At 48.5% G+C, this 18,596-nt stretch overlaps 1 protein-coding gene across 11 annotated transcripts in view; it reads left to right on the plus strand.

Annotated features, from left to right (window-relative positions):
- The window catches only part of CHST13 (carbohydrate sulfotransferase 13), a 69,492-nt gene that overhangs the window by 39,759 nt on the left and 11,137 nt on the right, over positions 1–18,596 (plus strand). For 2 of the 11 annotated variants that reach the window (XM_015875089.2, XM_015875090.2), the window contains exon 1: positions 7,197–7,466. The exons of 6 other annotated variants lie outside the window; for them this stretch is intronic. Coding sequence is in view for 2 of the 5 variants with exons in the window: in XM_015875087.2 (XP_015730573.1) it covers positions 8,596–8,689 (94 nt within the window). In the remaining 3 variants the exon portion in view is untranslated. Of the gene's footprint in view, positions 1–7,194; positions 7,467–8,527; positions 8,690–17,159; positions 17,326–18,596 lie in introns of those variants that run through there. 3 more of the 11 variants (XM_015875088.2, XM_015875101.2, XM_015875087.2) reach the window with 3 other exon arrangements.

Below are 18,596 nucleotides of genomic sequence, written 5' to 3' on the forward strand. Positions count from 1 at the left end.
TTAATTCTGTGGATAAGAAACAACCTGGAGGGCATTTTGTCTTATTCTGTGAGATTTTAAAATCAGGAATCAGTGTTTTCACTGTGAGAGAGGATGAAATTACCACCTCTTGACTCCAAGGAAAAAGCTGCTTTCCATGACTTCCTTACAGTGCTTTAGGTGATGGTGATTACCAGCCTTCATTTCTACATTTGTCATCTCAATACCAGGTTTTGTGTGCACGTTTTTGTAAGGCAAGTCCACCACCTATTGTTAAATTAGAGCAGCATTTCCACCAACAGCAATGCATTTCAACTTGCTTAGAGTTCTCCCAAATTGCAACCATCTTGGTTGCTCTAAGTTTTATTTTTGTCTAGGAGTTAACCTTCTGGCATTGCCCTACCCAGGTGAACATAGGGTTCCTGGGGTAATGCAGATGCTGATTTGGTACCAAATCCCATGCCATCAGAAATGGCATCTTCTGCCCCTGGAGAAGGTTTAGACCCAGGGAAATGCTTGTGCTAAATGGGGCTCTAAGGTAAAAGACTGCTGATTGATTTTGCAGCCAATATTCTTGAAGGTAAGTGGTTGGAAGGGCTTTTTTTTTTTTTTTTTTTTTTTTTTCCCCCTGCGTTCAATTCTAAAACTAAGCAGGATTCAGAGTAGTTATTCTGAATATTTTTTTTTTTTTTTTGATAAGAAGAAGAACAGATTTCTGGCTCTAGGTAAGGAAAGGTTTTCCCCCTTTATTTTGCACTTAATTTAAAATTGGAAAGAGAGGTGAGATACTGGAGAGTATAAGTATTCCCATCTGTCGCTGAAGCTAATAGGAGCTTTCTCTGAGTACAGCCCAGAAAGTCAGGTGCATTTGCTTTCCCTGCCACTGGACCTTTCACCAAAGTACTGCTTTTGAAGCATTTGGCTCCACAGCAGGATTTCCCTCTCTGGTTTCCATGAGATTAATTGTTTCAAAAGCTGGAGTGGGCGGAAAGTCTTTTTGGCTGAGTCTGCATAGAAATATCACCGCTTTTCTTTGTAGGAAAAACCGATGCTTTTAGTGCTGTGTTTCTGTATGGTCTAATATTTCACTTGGCTATTACACATTCTTTCTTTATTCAGCCATTATTTAACACATTAATGAGGCACATGAAGTGGTTTAATGCAGCTATTCATTGATTCCTGTTCCTTGATAATCTCAGATGTCAACGTGCAGCCGCAGAACTGGCTTCTTTGGACTCAGGGCAGATACTGGGGATACTGTAACCAAAACAAAGAGATTTTGCTTTGTGTCATTCATTGTCGTTTCTAGTCTTGGTCACAAAGAGGATTTAGGATTAGGCTTCTTGCTAATGTGCACTTGTCCTGATGGATTGCAGAATACGTTTTAGAGACTTCAGCTGAAAATGATTTTCTTTTCTTGGCTACTGCACGCTCCAATTAAGCTTTCATTGGAAAATATGAAACAGAAAAGACTCTCCTATAGCTATAGCTGTAGCAACCACACTGCTGTAAATTTCTGGGTAGTCAATCAGAGGCTCACGAGACCCGTGGAGCCATGCCCACTTTGTCAAGCTTTGGAAATCATGAGAGGAGGTCTTGGAAAGTCAGGTCTTGCCTTGACTGCATGGTTGGCTGGCTTAGCACCATGAACCTCCCTTGGGCTCCACAGGAGTAGTTTGGCTGGCAGCAGACCAACTATCAGGGGAAATAAAGCTGAGAGGGCAGTAAAACCATATATACTGCACTGCAGTGCGGATGAGGATTAACTGGCAGAATAACTCCACTTTATTACATTTTTTCCCCCGTTCCTAATCTTTTCTTTGCATGGAGCAAGAGTGTATATTCTCAGCCAACCATACTTCTAGATAATATATAATCGTGGTTCCCTCTCAGTGCAGATTTTACTGCTCAGTTACAGCTGCTTTGAAGGGCAGCAAGAAGCTTTTCCACATCAGCAGTGGGCATCTGTAGAAAGAAAGCAACATGAGGCTGGTGCTTCCAGTTTGGAGGCTGTGAGGATGGGGGTGGATTTACCTTCCTGTCTCATATGTGAGAAAAGCCTCTATGGGAGCAGAGGACTGCTGCACTGAGCTGCTGGGGGGGAGGACATCACTGAGAGGTTAAGTGAAACTCTGTGTTTGAGTTCCTCCACTCTATTAGCTCCAGGATGCTAATTTGTACTGCATCCAGCTGGTGAGGAAAAAAAATCATGTCTCCATTGAAAGAGATAATCTTGTTTTGTTTAAATCCATTTCTTAAGTTTGCAAACCAATTTCACTTCCAGACTGCCCAGTTCGCCGAGCCAAACCTCTTCACAGTAGCGTATTCAGTTTCTGCTGTAACCTGCTACTGCTGCTTTTAGCCGCAGCTTTAACCACAGAAATCACAGCAGCAAAAAAAAATAAATAAGTAAATAAAAATCCCCACTGTTTGCTTATTTTTTTTCCTTCATTGACACTGGTTGCACTGTTAGCTGGGAGGAAGGCCTGGGGAAGGCATTTGACTGTGCTTGCTTCCTTAGCTAAGAAAGGCACTTGAATCTCTGTGGTTTTGCTGAAATCACAGTGCTGCTGAGAACATCTGTAGAAAAGAATCAGCTTTTTCTCTCTCTCCCCCTCAATGACAGCAAACTTCTGAGGTCAGTCTTGAGGAGGCTTCTGTGGATTATTTTAGCTATACTGAAAAGCGTAGAGCTCATTGCAGCCAGCTGGAAAGGCAGCAATATTTCACAAGCACAGCCATTCAGTGCTATAAGATGTAGGCTCGGTGGCAGCCAGACCATTCTTTGGCATTTTCAGCCATCCTTGGGCTGTTTCCTCTGAATTAACTGTGGTAGTAATAAGAACCGTGGCTCAAAGCCAGTGCCCCATCCTCTCCTATCTACAACAGGCTGTGCAAACACTGGACCAAAGTCCTTGTCAGAGAAATCTCTTTTGAAGGGGGAGGAACTGTGCAATGGCTCAGAGACATGGAATGTGCTTTCTCTACTCCATAATTGCAACTAACCTCATTTGGTAATGCTCCAGAACTAAACTTCTTGCACAAGGCACCTCTGGATGGAGTGTCTGGAGGAGGCAGACACCTCCTCGAGGTTCCTCCTGGACACTCTGGGTAGTTGGCTGTCTGATTTTAGCAGTGCTAGGGTTTACTAATGCAGGCATAATTCAATTAGGGCATCCAGAGGATTGGAGAAAAGCCTTTATTATTTTTAGTGTAAATAAAAATAGTATCTCAGGCTTCTGAGAATAGTGAAAACACAAAGAGCCATGGAAGATGGCTGGATGGAGAACATACATATGATTTTTCAACCAGGGTTTTCATCAAATTGAAGCTGTGTAATTTGGATTTGGCCAGCCCTGTCATGCCCAGGTGTGGGCAATTAGTCCTCTGTGCTTAAAACTGCAGGAATGGCTGTGAGTTTGACTTTGTGGCAGTACATGCAGGGTATGGTCTCTCAAACAGTACTTAGATTATGATTATTTTAATCATACCCCCCTCTGTAAACAAGAAACTCTATTTTTATTCATGAAGGGATGTTTCAGTGGCACTCAGGGGATTTAAGGACCTAAAGACTCACCTAAGTGTGTACTTAAATGACACAGGCTTCACTGGAAGCACTGCTCCATCCTGTTACATCCTTTCATTCTTCTTTTCTTCCAGGGCCGTTATGCTGTGTTGTAGGGCAATGTCAGTGTTTCTGATGGTCTGATCACTGTCAGGGCTATAAGTGGTGATAAGGGCTTCCACAAGGCACAGGTTCAGCAGCTCCTGGAATGAGACAGGCAGCACACTATTGCACATTACCACATACTAAAACACACAGCATTGTGTGACTGAGAGGATGGCTCAGTTTACAGTTCTCAGGCATAAAATAAGCCCCCCCTGCCATCCCAGAGGGCAGCAAGTGATGTCTGTAGGTCAATGAAAAGCCCTGCCCAAGCTTCCTTGGTATGAAAAGGACAAGGACATGCAGCACTTTCATCCCTGCCTGTCATATGAGGTTTAAAGGAGCAAGATAACTTTCTCAGCATGCTCATTCTGTGATTGAGGAGACTTTTACAGCACTGCTGCGCCACTGTGCTTTTATAGCATTGCACTGATGGCATTTTATGTCAGGGTCAGACTGTCTTTGGCCTGTATGGTGGTGGTGTTTTTTCTTTTTAATTCCCTTTGTATCTGGAGCCATTTCAATGGATGTGAGCACAACAGCAGCTGAAAAACAGGACTTTTCACTGCAATTTCTGAGCGGCCACATTTGCGTACTCGCGAATCTCCTAAGGCACTGGGCTTGTCAGGTGGATTTCAACAGTGGCATGAACTGAATCTTCCAGCTTCCAAACATCAGAAGGACGTGGACACTGGGTATTGATCAGCTATCCCAGCAGGGGCTGGGGGCAGAGTGCTCCCTTTGGTTATCCATTGGTTTGTTCACTGATATCTGCTGTCTTCTCATGCACTGGGATGTGTTGTTAGAAATGAGCACTTTCTCCTTTCCTCAATATGCTACACAAACAGAAAAACCTGATGGAGCTGTAGGTGTCCCTGTTCACAGCAGGGAAGTTGGATTAAATGGCCCATAAAGGTCCCTTTTGACTCAAACAATTCTATCATTCCATGATTCCATGTGAGTGTTCCAAATGGGAAAGGTGGACCAGCTGAGAGGACCACGATGTGAAATGCACTGTTGGGCAGGCTGAGAGCAGGACCAGCTGCTATGGCCCATGTACAGGAATACCATCAGCAGGCTCCCACCTCAGCCAGGAACAACGCATCAGCATCCCCTTCTCTTTGCATAACCCCACATGTAGTAGCTGCTTTGGGGATGGCAGATGGAGCTGAGGGGCAGCAGCTGGTGCTTTGGGCAGCAGCAAGAGAGACTGAGGCTTTCTGCTGGAACTGTGCAAGCAGCAGCAATGCAAGGAGTAGAAGCTGACTGCGGGAGTCTTGTGCTGCTGGTGGGAGGCTTGACAGATTTGTTGCTCTTGCTGTCGGAAGTAGCTGCAGTTCCCAGTGTGCTAAGATCAAGGGCAATTGGTTTTCTACCGTGTACCTGTAAATCCCAGCCCTTCTGCCTGCGAGCCTCTAAATCAGACAGCAGAGAACAAGCTCCCAGCTGGTTACAGTGTATAAACTAATGAAATATAAATGACTGGTACAAAAGGCAAGCAGGGGCCTCAGTTGCTGCCATTGAATCAAATGGTTGGTGGGAGTTTCCTTCATACCAGTGGTATTTCTAGCAGCAAGTGTTCCAGGCAGAGAGCAGTCTTCAGGGCCTGTAATTTGGTCTGCTCCCATCACCGCTGGTGCTTTTAAAAGAAAACATTTGCTGCTTTTATTTATTAAGTTGTGGCAGTAAGAAAGTGACATGAATGATTTCTGGATGTCTCCTTTGACAGAGGCCAGAATTTCGGGATGAGAGGAGAGCAGCCAGTTTTTAATGTCCTTGTCTTCAGGGAGATTTCCCATGAGACAAACACCAAAGGATCTCTGGGAAGCGATTAGTGTTTTGCTCAGGAACAGAAAGGTCAGCGAGCTGCGGAATTAGCAAGGTTACAATATTAACTACTCAGGCCAACGTACTAATCCTTACTATCCTTCTTCTGACAAGGTATGTATGCACCTGCTGAACTTCAGGCAGCATATGCTGCCATACCCACAAACTCAGTGGGATTCCCCAGGCTGTGCAGTGCGTTTGGGATGGGTTGCACACTCCCTGCCACAGCCCCTAAAGATCGATGAGGTTTCTCAAAGCATCAGCATTATTTGGTAAGAACAAGTGGCAAAACCTGCCCATAGATTTTAAAGGTTCACCAATCCTCTTATTTTATTATATGTACTTTTAACTCCCCAGGTACCTTTCCAAAGGTATTTAATCTAAATTCTCCCTTTTATCCAAACTATTTCTGCTGTATTCTATGATTGCATATATTGAGCCTGCAAACAGTTACTGCAGCTCTTAATGATGAAAAGAAGTCCACCCAATGATTCCCTGCTGCTCTGAGCTACAGCTGTTGTAAACTGGTACCAAGTGGGCTTAAACACTCATGTCTTTTCAATTTGAAAGCCCATGCTCTGCTGATGTAAAAGGCTACAGGAGATGGTGGAATAATCAGTGCTCTGCTTGAGAAAGTCAGTATTTCAGCTGGCTGATATGAGCAAATCTGGCCTTTCCTGGTTAATAAATGTAACAGAGCTGAACTCCCTTGCTTGATCAAAGGCAAAATAGTAGAGGGTCCCCATTATGACACAGATAAGGTGGTAGGAAGACCACCCCACCATTGTGGGGGTCTGCAGAGCCATAAGGGATGGGTGCCTCTCTCTGGGAAACTTTCAGAACAAGCTGTATACACATCTGTTCAAGCAGAGGATGAGCTGAGGCTTTGCAAGGTCCTCCTCAGCTGATATTGCACTGATGCTGTAAAACTGAAACTGAAGGGCTGAGTTGCACATTAGTGCCCATAGAAGTCCTAAATGCAATGTGATGACACAGCACTTAGAAAATGGAGAGGAAATGACCTGCGGCCATCTGTGTCAGTACTCAGAAGCTGGTCTCAGGAGAAAGCCTGTAATGAATCAGAGCTATTCCCTACAGACCTGCTCATACCCTGGCTGTTATAGTTAGGTTTGGGGGCTCTGGCAATATGCACTGGAGCCCAACCACCAGCAGATGGAGGTCTCACCAGCACGAGGCCAAGGTAAACTGTTTCTGTGGCATTAAACAGCTGAGCACAAAAGCAAGATATACCCTAGAAGGGCTCCTTTTCCTAGTAGCCATAAAACCAGGATGTGGGGAAGAACTCAGCAGATTCCTCAGTTTTCCAGCTGAAACTCATTGCTGTTCATTTTCTATTCATTGTGGTCATCAGACCAAAGCTTGGGGTTAATCTCACTCAGCGGCACCAAGAGCCTGGGAAACAGCAATCACTGGGGAAAAACCTGCTGAGAAGACAGTAACGAGCACAGTTAATGAGCAGGGAGGGAATCAAGCGTGCACTGCACCAAAGAAACTGCATCCTTCTGCTGGCCAAAAGTACATCCCTTTTCACCCCCATAGATCAAATGCATTTCCTCAGCATTAACAAATCATTTTCCTCCACGTGGTGTGATTAGTAACCTGTGGTCATCAGTGGTGCCCTCACAATAGCAAGTAATGTTAGCCATGCTCAGACCCTATGGTGAGAGGCCCTGTGCAAACAGAGCAAGGAACTACTGTCAGTCTCTAGCATTTAAATACCTGTTTCTTAGGTCTTCCAATCAAGGCCTTGACTTACCATGTGTGCATTGCTATCAGCTGCTTCCAACACAGTGCACCTGAAAGTGTGTTTGTTCTTTTAATTACGGTATTTAGCACTGGTGCTGAGCCCAAGTAGGTACCCTGCACATCTAAAGGGTGTGTTTCCCCTCTGTTGGCTGAGCCTTGTGGATCTCACCTAGAATTGGAGCACAGATAGGCCCTGCAGCAGCAAAACATGGACATCTCTCAGCAGGTCAGTGCCTGGGTTCCAGATGGAATGCTTTATTTTTTTTGAAAGGAAGGAATATCTAGAGCAAAGCTTGGCTGCTTCACGCTGGTGTTGTTTCTGCTGCTGAGCCCAGGGAAGCTGGGCTGAGGGGATGGCTGTTGACTTTGGTCCTCTGGGAAATCTAAGCCAGGTTTTTCAGTGTTAAATACTGTGAGATGTGATTGTCCGATTGAAAAGCAACGGGAAGGGGTTCCTACAGCACAGAGCTGCGCAGTCCCACGGGTACAGCCCACCATGTCCCCTCGTGCTCGGCTCATTCCTTCATACAATGAACTCCTCCTCCTGGTTTAGCCCTATACCAGGGCAGAACAAAGCCTGCCACGTGCGTTCTTTGTCATTCCCCGCGGCTCCTCCTTGAGCTGTCCTCCCTCTTAAAGCCTTTAGGGGATGGAAGGAGTGAGCAAGTGTTGGCTGTGGAAACTCCGCTCTTAGTCTGGATTTCCTGGCTGTTCTCTGCACGGGTGCTTTAGCAGCACTGCTGCTGTTTCAGAAGCTCGGAGCTCATTTTGCCGGCAGGTACAGAGCCGGGAGGTCAAGGGATGCAGTATGAGACTTGTACATTCTTTGCCTTCTGAAAGCACGCAGAGATTAGGAGAAAACTAGGAGAAAATCCCTCTCCTACGTAACTTTATTGCCTGTGTTAGCATTGCTCGGGAGTGCTGCTGCTTTGAGTTGAAACCTGCAGGGGAAAAAAAAAAAAAAGAAAAAAAAAAGTATATTTTAAGGCCACACAACTTTGCGATGCTTACAAAGCGTGGAACGTGCTGAGAAAAGCCATCAGCAAACTCCCAAACCTCGCCAGCACATCAGTAACTCCTTCCTGCCCGGCACGGAGCCACAGACCCACCGTGCAGCGGGGCGAGCGGCGCGTTCCCGAGCCCCGGTTCTCCGCTCTGCGGGGCCGCATGGGGCTCATTGCGGGGCGCAGGGGGGGCGACGTTCCCCTTCGAGCAGCGGGGCCGCTCGGCTGTCACTTCCTGCCGGTGGGGCGAGGCGGCCACGGAGCGGGGCGGGGCGCGGGGCCGGCGGAGGCTCGGCGGGCCCGGTCCGCGGGGCGCTGGGCTGCGCGGAGCCGCCGAGCCGCGGCGGAGGGATGCGGAGGAGCCGGGCCCCGCGGCTGGTGCTGGCCGCCTGCTTCGGCTCGTTCCTGCTGGGCGTCTTCTACTTCCAGAGCAGCCTCAACCCAGGTGGGTCCGAAAGTTGGATATTGCGGGGAAGAGCGTGGTTTGTTTTAAAAGCGCTCCGCTGTCCCGGCGTGAGAGTTGGGGCTGAGCTGCTCTGTTCAGCCAGTGCCCCATTTACAGCCGCGTGGAGGTTTCTTCCACGCTGGGAAGTGATTCAGTAATTCAGAGCTAAGATACATAGTGTCTTGTGCTGGAAGGGCTGTGTGTTTCCCTGCCTTGTGCTGGAAGGGCTGTGTATTTCCCTGGCTGCTTTCTGCTCTTTTGGCGAGACGATCTCTCTCTTCTATTGGGTTTTAACAGCACGCTCATGTTTTCTGATTACAGCAGCCATCCATCAGTGGGGCCTTTAAAGTTGCATCTTGAAATGCAGGAGGGAGGTTTGACTGAGATGTTCGTGGGATTGTATCGGTTTCATAAATCTCCCTTTTAAAGGGGCTGCTCCATCACTTTAATGTGTTGGGTTTTTTTTTTGTTTGTTTGTTTTTTTTTTCTTTTTTCCCTAAAAATGAGGAGTTGTTTGCTGGATAAGATTGAAGAGGAGTTGGGTTTCTGTGAGCATTTGTTGTTTCTAGAATAGCTGATGAGATTTATCAAATGAATTCAGTGATCCCGGAGGATCACACTTAGCATTTCATTCCATGGTAACTTTTTAGTAGGAAACAATCTGTGCTGTCTCTGTTTAATATTGGGAGCGTTTGATAAGAAAGCACAGCCCTCAATCAGCTCCGAATAGAGAGAGGTCTGTGCTTTAGGTTGGATTCATTGCCTGGTATTTGGCTGGGAAATGTGGCTCTTTGAGGATTCTGGCTTTCAAAAGACTTCTGCGTGTCTACATCAGCAGAGCTTGCTGCGCTCCCTCAACTCTTAGCGCCTTGCACCATCTCAAGGCACAGTTCCCATCAGGTCGGAGCAAACCAGGTGGCAGAAGGAGGCAATGGCATCTCCTGATGGGTTTGGGGTTCTTCTGTCTGCTATGGGCCAAGTGTTGTGTTTGGGGGGTGCTGTGGGCAGCCATGGGATGGTGGGTCCCAAACGGGTGCATACCAGTAACATCCAACACTCCAGCAGTGCTGTTAGTGAGGGTGGTCAGCACCATCTGCAGACTTGGGAGCCCCTTGAGTTTCCCAGAGAGCTGCATTTAAAGGGATATTTGTGTTCTCTAAAGTCTGGTGATTCTTTTAACCTCACAGCTGCCTCCCACAGCCCGGCCTTCATTTCTTGCTACTTCTTTCCTTTGTTATTCTTCAGATTACAGTATTTTTTCCTCCTTAGTTCAGTGAGAAATTGGCTCTTGCAGAGGAAGGGTCATTACCAAACACTGAGAAGACGCAAGCTGAAAATTGCTGTATTTCCTTTTGGCTCAAGGGAACGTTAACTGAGGCGATTCACCTGAATTTCGGGAGTTACCAGTTAAAAGAATAAGTAAAACAATTTGCAGGCAAAACTGTCATCTCTAAAGTGATGGTTGCCTCGAGGCTATTTGGAGTTCTGGTTGCCTTGTGTCATTTGGTTTCTATATAATAATGAAGAAAAATGCTGGAAAATGCAGCAGTGCTCCAAGTTCTCCTCTGGAGCAATCAGTTTCTTTTCTCCATCCTTTGTAGGATTCAGCAGGTTGCTTTCCTGGGTCACCAACAGTCCATTACATTTAATGTAGTGCATTAATCCTTGTTAACAGCATTTAGAGATTGACCCGTCCCACAACCAGGACAAGGTGTGCAATGTGAGGGGCGAAGCAAAACAAACCTTTAAGTCTGAGAAGTGCTGAGGACTCATTTCAAGGAGCAGGAATTAACTCCTCCATGGGCACTTCTCATTCTGTCTGTGTAGTTGTTTGCATGGAGCAGTTTGCACTGAATTGGCTGTGCTGAAAGAAAATTTGCTTGTTCTGCCCCGGGAGTGCCCACCCATCAGCGTGTGCTGAAACAGCTTTGCTTCCAAACAGCCACAAAGCTTTTTATTTTGGGGCAGGGAAGTATTTGTGCTGAAGGCGGTAGCAGAGTCCCTGCTGGACTCAGTACATGGTCTGTTGATGTTCCCTTTGGGATGGTGATGAGCAGACTCAAAGATATGACCAATGGCAGAATATCTGCATTGAAGGAAGGGATCAGGCTGGTGTTGAGTGTGGTGTCAGGTGGAGTTTGCAAACACAGCTGCAATGGGCAGTCATGGGGTTTGACCAGAGCATCTCCAGGTCCTGCTACACCTGGGCCTCACGCAGTCTCAGTGTGGTTCTGGGAGCAGTGTAGTCCCTTGGAGAGGCTTGGTGTGCTGGTGTCAGAGCATGGTCATCCAGGAGACCCCTCCTGGCCTCAGCACCATTCCTCTTTGGAGCTTTTGCTGCCTCCTTCAGGGACAGCACATCACGCTGCACTTTTTCTGCTTAGGGAAGGTGGTAGTGTGCCCTGGGGATCTCTGACCATTGTCTCATCTAACCCTGATTGTAGCATATCTGAACTGACGTGGTGGTAAATGCTGGAGGCTGCTGATCCTTGCCTATATCAAAGGGCTGGCCATTGCTGGTATCAGGAATTGTGCTGATTTTAGCAGCAGTGTGGCAAGTGGGAGATGACAGTGCTGGTAAGGATGCTGGGTAGGGACGTATGGGGAAAAAACAGTGTAGAGAGAGGTGAGTGTCAAATGGAAAGGTCCAGTCGTCAGCTGTGTCCTCAGCTCCTGCAGGCCTCAGTTAATTGTGTAGTGCTGCTGTACCAGGGTAGATCTTCTGGGAAGGATGTGAGTAGGCAGATTGTACTGACATCCAAAGGCTGCCAGCATGGGGCTGGAGGGATGTGTACATGAACTTGCAGTCTCCTGAGCAGTTACTAAGCAGCTGCTCCATTCCAAAATAACATTTCCTGATGTGAGCTGATTGATGTGAAGCATTTTATACAACCTTTGTTGTCTCAAGGCTTCTGTCTAACTGGCATTCCTTAAGAAATGAAATCCACTTGCAGCTCAGGGAACAACCCTAGGAGTGCTTGGAAGAAGGGTCACTTTTAGGTGCCTGAGGCGAGGAGGGAAGATGAGATAAATTGGCCTAAGCCCAGAAACCCTTCACAAAAGTACCAGCCTTTTTGTTCTTACCCAGTCCTTGCTCTGCTAAGTCGATGCCTTGTGCATGTTGGAGGTGATAGGGAACGTAGCAGACAGACCTTGCACAGCAGCAGCCTGTGGGGTGATGGATGCTCCTCTACTGCTGTTCTAGCTTCTTCCAGTGCTAAATCCCCATCCCCAGAAGAAAGAAGGACAAACAATCCAGCTCAAAATGCTGCTTTCTCTTCTCTGGTTCTGTCCAGTTGCAGAATCCAGCTGCTATTCCTTCTGTCATGTTAGCAGCACTTGCTTATTGCTGACTGCTGCACTCATTCTTTCACATCTTGCCATCAGCGTGAGTTGTGGGACTTCCATGGGGCTTTGCAGGTCAGTTAGTCTTTGAGCTGTCTATGAGAGATAACAGAACCAGGACTGTAGTAGCACCAGGGCCATGATACCACCCCAGCTGTTAGATGAGGAACTAGAAAGGTGGGGAGAGAGAGAGAGTGAGATTTTCAGGCTGAAATTCAGGCACGACCAAAGCTGAGGGCAGGTCCCCACTGACCCAGCAGGCACAGAGTCCTTCAGATAAGCAGGGCTGTGAAACTGAAGAAACCCCCTGAGATCTTGTTGCTTTTTCTGGTGTGTTTTGTTTTGTTTGCTTTTGTCATGGGGCACTTCTGCTGGGCTCAGGTTGCTGTGAAGTCCAGGGGGCAGTCGCTGCCCTGGCAGCCGGCACAGACCCAGCGCTCAAAGTGCACTGCGTGTGGCTGCAGCGTGTTGGGCAACGTGGGCTGGAAGGTCCCCAGGGCTGCCATGTGGGGAGATGTGAAATGCCATCACTGTGACCCCACCACCCTGTGGTGGAACAGTCAGCTTGGTCCAGTGCTGAAAGCAAAGCAATAATGAAGCCCATCTGTTCCCGAGGGCCAGGCCTTGAATGAGGAATGCTTTTTCTTGTCTTTCTTGGCTCTATACAGTTTCCTGAGAATCTCTGATATGTGTAAGAGGTTTGAGAGGGGGAGAAAGGGAGCTCGGTATACTGGAAGTTAACTCTGTAAATGCAGGAGAGACTCACATCTCAATGGCTCTTTGCTGCCCTTCATCCCACCATGTCCCTGGCCCCACTGATGCTCCCTGGGAGAGCTCTGCAACTGTGCTTATACTGCAAAAAGGGCTCTGAGGTGCTGGGAAGTGTTAGATGCTGGATTTTCATTCTCGGTGGCTGCTTCCCACCAGCATCTGAATGGAGAGCACTACAAGGCCTCTGTCTTAATCCCAGTGCAAACACAGCTGGATTTCCTAGGACCTGCTAGAAGCCAGCAAACTACAAAGGCATTAGGTGCCCAGCTCCCATTACTCTCCCTCAGAACTGAGTACCTAAAGAGGAGTTTTACTCCCCAAATACCTCTGTGAGGCCAAGCCAGGGCTGTTTCACATTCAGGCTTTAAGGGCAAATGCCCAAATCTTCCCTTGTTAAAAGGCAGTTAAAGGCTGATAGAGGCCTGGGAGAGAGGGAACATCTCATATGCCCTACCTGGGAAGCCAAAATCAAAGCCTGACATGGGCATTGGTGGGTGTAAAGAGTGACTCCATATCTCTGGAATCCAAACTCCTCTTCATGCATATTCTTCCTGGAGACCCTTGAATGTAGGAGATAGCATGGCAGCACATGCTTTACTTTTGTTCCTCTTAGTTTTAATGAGCCAGGGAGCAGAGCTAATGCTGTGTTTATTGTGCTGGAAGGAGAGCATGATGCTCAGAGCACGCAGCCTATGTTAGAACAGGGAAGGGAAGGGGAGCCAAAGGACACAGTGTGAGAATTGGCTTTGTGTGATTCAAGCCCTGTGCAGAAGCGATGCCCAACCTTCCCAGGTGCCAAACACTTTGCAGGAGGTGGCACAGTGGCTTTCAGCAGCCACCAGCTGGTCCCCAAGCCAAGGAAGCTTTGTAGCCAGGTGAACTTGCTCCCACATCATCCAACAGCCTCAGTATTTCTGCTGCCCTCTGACTAGGCTGACCCTGCAGAGGTCAGCCTGCATTGCCCTGAAGAGTGCTCTCTCAAGTTGGTGCTATTTGACCAATGGTCTGAACCCTGCAGACAGGACAGTGATTGCAAAAAGAACAAACATACCACGCTGCCTCACGCAGACATGCAGCAGATACCAGCATCTGTATGCCAGTGTGCTGGGGGACTGCTCAGTGCTGGGGAAACAGCTCTCCCATATAGGTTATATTTTATCTACGCCCATTCCTGGGGCAGCTCCCTGAATATTCCTGCCTCAGAGCCTTCCCTGAGCTATAAGGCATGGAGGAGGGGAATAGCTGTAGCAGGGCATGGGAACAAGTAGGTTGTGTTGTCTGATCCTGCTTTCCTCATCAAGCCCCAGAGCTTTTCATGTTTGGCTAAGATAAAATGGTTGTAAATTTTTTGGGCAGGGTCTGATGGGAATTTGGCTGGGAAGGGCCAGGAGTTGGTATTTCCTGGGAATAGAAAGCGGTTTCTCACCCTGCAAAAGGTAGAAAGGTCTCTCACCCTGCAGGGAGTCTGACACTTTGGGTTCAGCAGCTACATCTGCAGTGAAGGTGGCTTGTTACTTTTTCCCCATACAGGAAAGCATTGGCCGCACAACCCACATCCTTCAACAGCTCTGTGCTGAGGTGGAAGTTACCATTCAGTATCAGTATTTAAAATGGCCCAGGGTCTGGTTAAATGCAAAGGGGCTCAGTGTCTGCAGTCCTTCCCCATGCAGTGGAAAGAACTATGTAGCTCTGCAGCCATTCCCACCAGCATGAAGGGCCCAGCCTGGCTCCTTCAGGTCCCATTTGCCTTCCTCTTCCCCCTGCTTTCCCTCCACTTTGTGAGTTACCATCCCCAGCACATGAAGTTGCAGAACAGAAATGTTCTCAGTGTTCCCATGACGCTGGTGACTGTCACCAAGCCCTGTATGTTGTCATCCTGTGGAGCTGTTTCTGCAGCTGGGAGATGCTGCAGGCTGCTCTGCCCCTGAGCTGAATGTCATGCTGGAATGGGTGTGTTATGGGACCATATGCATCAGCCATGTACACAAGCCATGGCTCAGCATGGCTTCTGGCATCAGTGCTCATTTTCAGAGTGGAACTTAATTTGCTGAGAGTCACTTGGAGCATCATCCAGTTGAACTTGATCCTGCAGAATGTCCCATTTGAAGGTGGCTCAGCCCCTGGTAGCTCTCCAATGGTGCATGTGCATGGAGATGTGCTGAAAATCTGGGAGCTGCACTTCATGCCCATAGGTCCCATCCCATCCTGCGTCATATGGAGGGACAGCCCAGCCACAAGTTCTCTTGTCACCACATTGCTCACAGCTTTTCCTTCTCTGGGGAAGTGTTGCTTGACAAGCAGCTCCTGGCTGCTCTCCCAGTCCTTCTGCAGGGGTGCATTGGCCGGGGTCAGGGCTGTCCCTTGGAGCTGCTCACAGGGCAGCTCCCTCATTTCTCCATGGAGATTTGCAGTCTCATTGCTGATGTGAAACCTGATCCATCCTTGCTCTGTGCCAGATGTTGCTCTGCTGTCATGAATTGCTGACCTCTCTGGAAGGAGGGCAATGTTGACATGAGGTTCAAAGGTGCTGTTTGTTTGGAGCTGCTGGATGTGGGTATCTCTGGGGCGCAGAGCGCTTCCTTCAAGGCAGGGACCTGGGAAATTAGCACAAACTAATTAGAGGTCAGAAGCTCCTCAGCAGTTCCCCATCCCTGATCCTGTCATGAGTCTTTACAAGTGTGTGACTCTGCCCTTCCCTTGGCCCTGGGGAATGGATCTGCACAGTCACGTTTCTCTTTAGCATTGGAAGGTGGCAAGTTGCATCCTGCAAACATCTGCAGAGCTGGGCTGTTCCTTTTGGCTTGGCTGTTGTGGTAGTATATTCACAGCTGGGTCCTTTCCAAGTTTATTCCTGGCAGCACTGAACAGATTGATTTCCCTTTAGCTTAATAGGGCCAGCACATGCAGGCACTGCATGGCTGAAAGAAGGCTGGCCTGGCTTGGGGTGTGGGGAGGGGGGTGGTTTGCTGCAGTTGTCCATGAATGGCTGCTGCTGAGTAAGCACAGGTGCAAGAGTCCTTTTGATCTCCATTTGACCTTGCTCACTCCCTGCAAAAAGGAAAGAGATGTCCCTAGAACACCCATTTGCAGGGTTTGCCTGGCAGGGGGGAAGCAGGTCCTCCAGCCCCTCAGACAGGTTGCATCTCAGTGCTGCGGTGATGCTGGAGGTGATGCATCCTTTCCAGGCTCTTTGGTGGCCTTAGGCAACGCCCTTATCTAAATGCAGCAGAAGCTGGTGCAAGGAGCTTCTTATCACAGGAGAAGTTCTGCCTTGGAGATCCCTCTCCCTGGCCTGCAGCAGCCTGTAATGAGCTCCTCCTGTCCTGTGAGCTTATGCATCTCTTCCACACATGCATCTTTCTCCATACCTTGTGGCAGTGACTTAGGCCATGCCTAAGGTGCTGCCATAGAAGCATTTGCTGAGTGTGTGTTTATTTCTGAGATCTGCTCATAGATCTTTTCATCAGTTCCGGATACACGGAGCTGACAGGCCGTGTTGAAACACATTCAGCAGGCAAACTGCTGAGCCGGGTGACCTTACAGAGCTGCATTTTTGTTCTTGTGTGCTTATCTAAAACCTGTGTGCAGAGGGCACAAACCACGTCTGCCCAAACCAGACAGGTTTGCAGCAAGTCCAGCCTGGCCCAGGACACCCCGCACCCTATCCCCTGCACATCATGGCAGGGATCTATCTCTGCCTTGTTACTGCCAGCATGTGTCTTTCTGCTCTGATTCCTGTTGAGCAGCAGCCTGGAAAGGGGCTTTATTGACAGGGAATGGCAAAGCTGGCAGTTTGGGCTTGTATCAGACATGCTTGCAGCAAGCTGGGGCCAGGAAAGAAGCAGGCATAATGAATGGGGACGGGAAATTGCTCTTGGAAGGCTTCTAGCTTGGTGTGTAGGAGAAATTAACCATTTGAAGCAAGGGAGTTGCGTGGTACTTCTGTAGAGGCCATGTTCCTCCTGGACGCTGATAATTTTGTGTTTCCTATCTAGATATCAGTTGCATTCCTTGCGATAGCAGAGAACCAGGCATGTTGCCCCAGGGAAGTACATCCCCCTGCTTCAAAGTGCTTCTGATCCTCCTGTTGCACCTGGCTTACATCTGCCTCGGCCTGCTGCCAGGTGACCTCCTGTAGCCACCAAAGGGACACGTGGCTTGGGAGGGAGGGACCTCTGATCAGGACAGAGCATCCAGACCAGCCACTGTTGGCTCTGGTCCTGCTCTAAGCCCTGCTGATGACATTGCAGCATTCAGCAGGTCGCATGAAGCAGCTGGATTGTTTCTTTTCCTCTCTGCATGATTTATTGTGAGCTAATCCTATAGCTGTCACCTTTTTCCATCACTTGATTAGCACTTCCCTGGCTGCTCCTTGATTCAAGTTGTCTACATTGGAATAAGAAAGCCTTCCTTGAGGATCAGAGCTTGAGACATCCCTATGTCCAAAGAGAAGAGAGCCACGCAGCCAAGTGCCATCTATGCCAGCTCCAGTCCCTGGGTACAGCTGGTGATGGTCCAAGGTGAGAAATGTAGGAAAACTGCTTTGAGAAACAATAAGTGAAAAGGAATACGTGCAAGAGAGCAGAGGTGAAGGGAAGAAAGCACTTCTGGTGAAGGACAGAGGCGATGAGGGGTGGTCACACCAGGAGGCTGTGAGGTTATTGAGGAGACATGTGCTATCTCTCCTTGGCACAGGGCTGTGCCTCCCATATGGAGGTTGCTTACTGTGTTTCAGAAGTTAAGCTGAGGCATTTTGCTATGAAAGTCAATGTGTCTGCATGGAGCTGGCTCCAGACAGAGAAAAACTGATGTTTGGTGGCACTTAGTGCTGGTGGCACTTTGCCCACAAACACCAGGTCCCAGACAGCAGGTGACTGCTGCAGGCATCTGCGATCACAGGCACAGGTTGGGGCAGGTGTGTGTGGGGTTAGGGCCCACGTCAGCTCTCTGGGGCCCTGTGATTCCACCCCAGATGTTCTCAGTGCTGCTGCTGCTGGCAGGCTCAGCACTTCCCTGTCTGGCTGGAACAGGAGCAGGACGTGTGCTCACCACCACGCCTGGCTCTCCCAATCCCTTTCCACACAGCATCATATAGGGCCTTCCTCCGTGTCCTGAGTTAACACTGCCTGGAGGTGGCACACCTCTCTTGTCCCTGGACCGATGCCTTCCAGCAGCGGGGCTCATCCCTAGAACAGTGAGTGATTTTTCTTATTAAAGGCGGTGCTGTCTGTCGAATTATCCCATGTAAAATACTTGTCAGTATGTTTCTTGGCTGGAGGGAGGCTGTCATTTGTGCCAGGGAAATGCCAGCTCCCAGCTGGGGCTGCAGTAGTAAATCCTGGAGACTAGAGCTGGCTGGACTGCTATGAGTATCTCCTTCCCAGAGGAGGACATCAAGGGGGGGGAGGGTAATAGGGGCTGCTAGGACCTCTGTCAGCTAACCTTACTGCTGCAGCTCATTGTGTGAACCTTCTCACATGCACATCCCCTATCATCCTGCTCCGTGTTGCCTCCGAGCTGCTTTATTTTGTGGTTTTCCCCTCAGCTGTGTGGATAACCTCCTTGTAAGGAGTCTCCCTGCAGCCCCCATGCAGATTCTGAGCTCTGGGAGGTGAGTGGTATAGGGGGGTTAATTATTTAGTTTGTCTGTTCAGAAGGTCTAGGAGGAATGGTAGGAAGTGTGTAGTGCTGGAAAGAAGCCTGAGCTAAGCTTCAGGCATCCCTGTGCTGTTGGGACTCTGTTCTATCTGATCCACCCAAGGTCAGGTCACTCAGGTGGTTTAATTTCTTT

Source organism: Coturnix japonica, chromosome 12 (assembly GCF_001577835.2).
Source record: "Coturnix japonica isolate 7356 chromosome 12, Coturnix japonica 2.1, whole genome shotgun sequence".
Taxonomy (NCBI): Eukaryota; Metazoa; Chordata; class Aves; order Galliformes; family Phasianidae; genus Coturnix; species Coturnix japonica.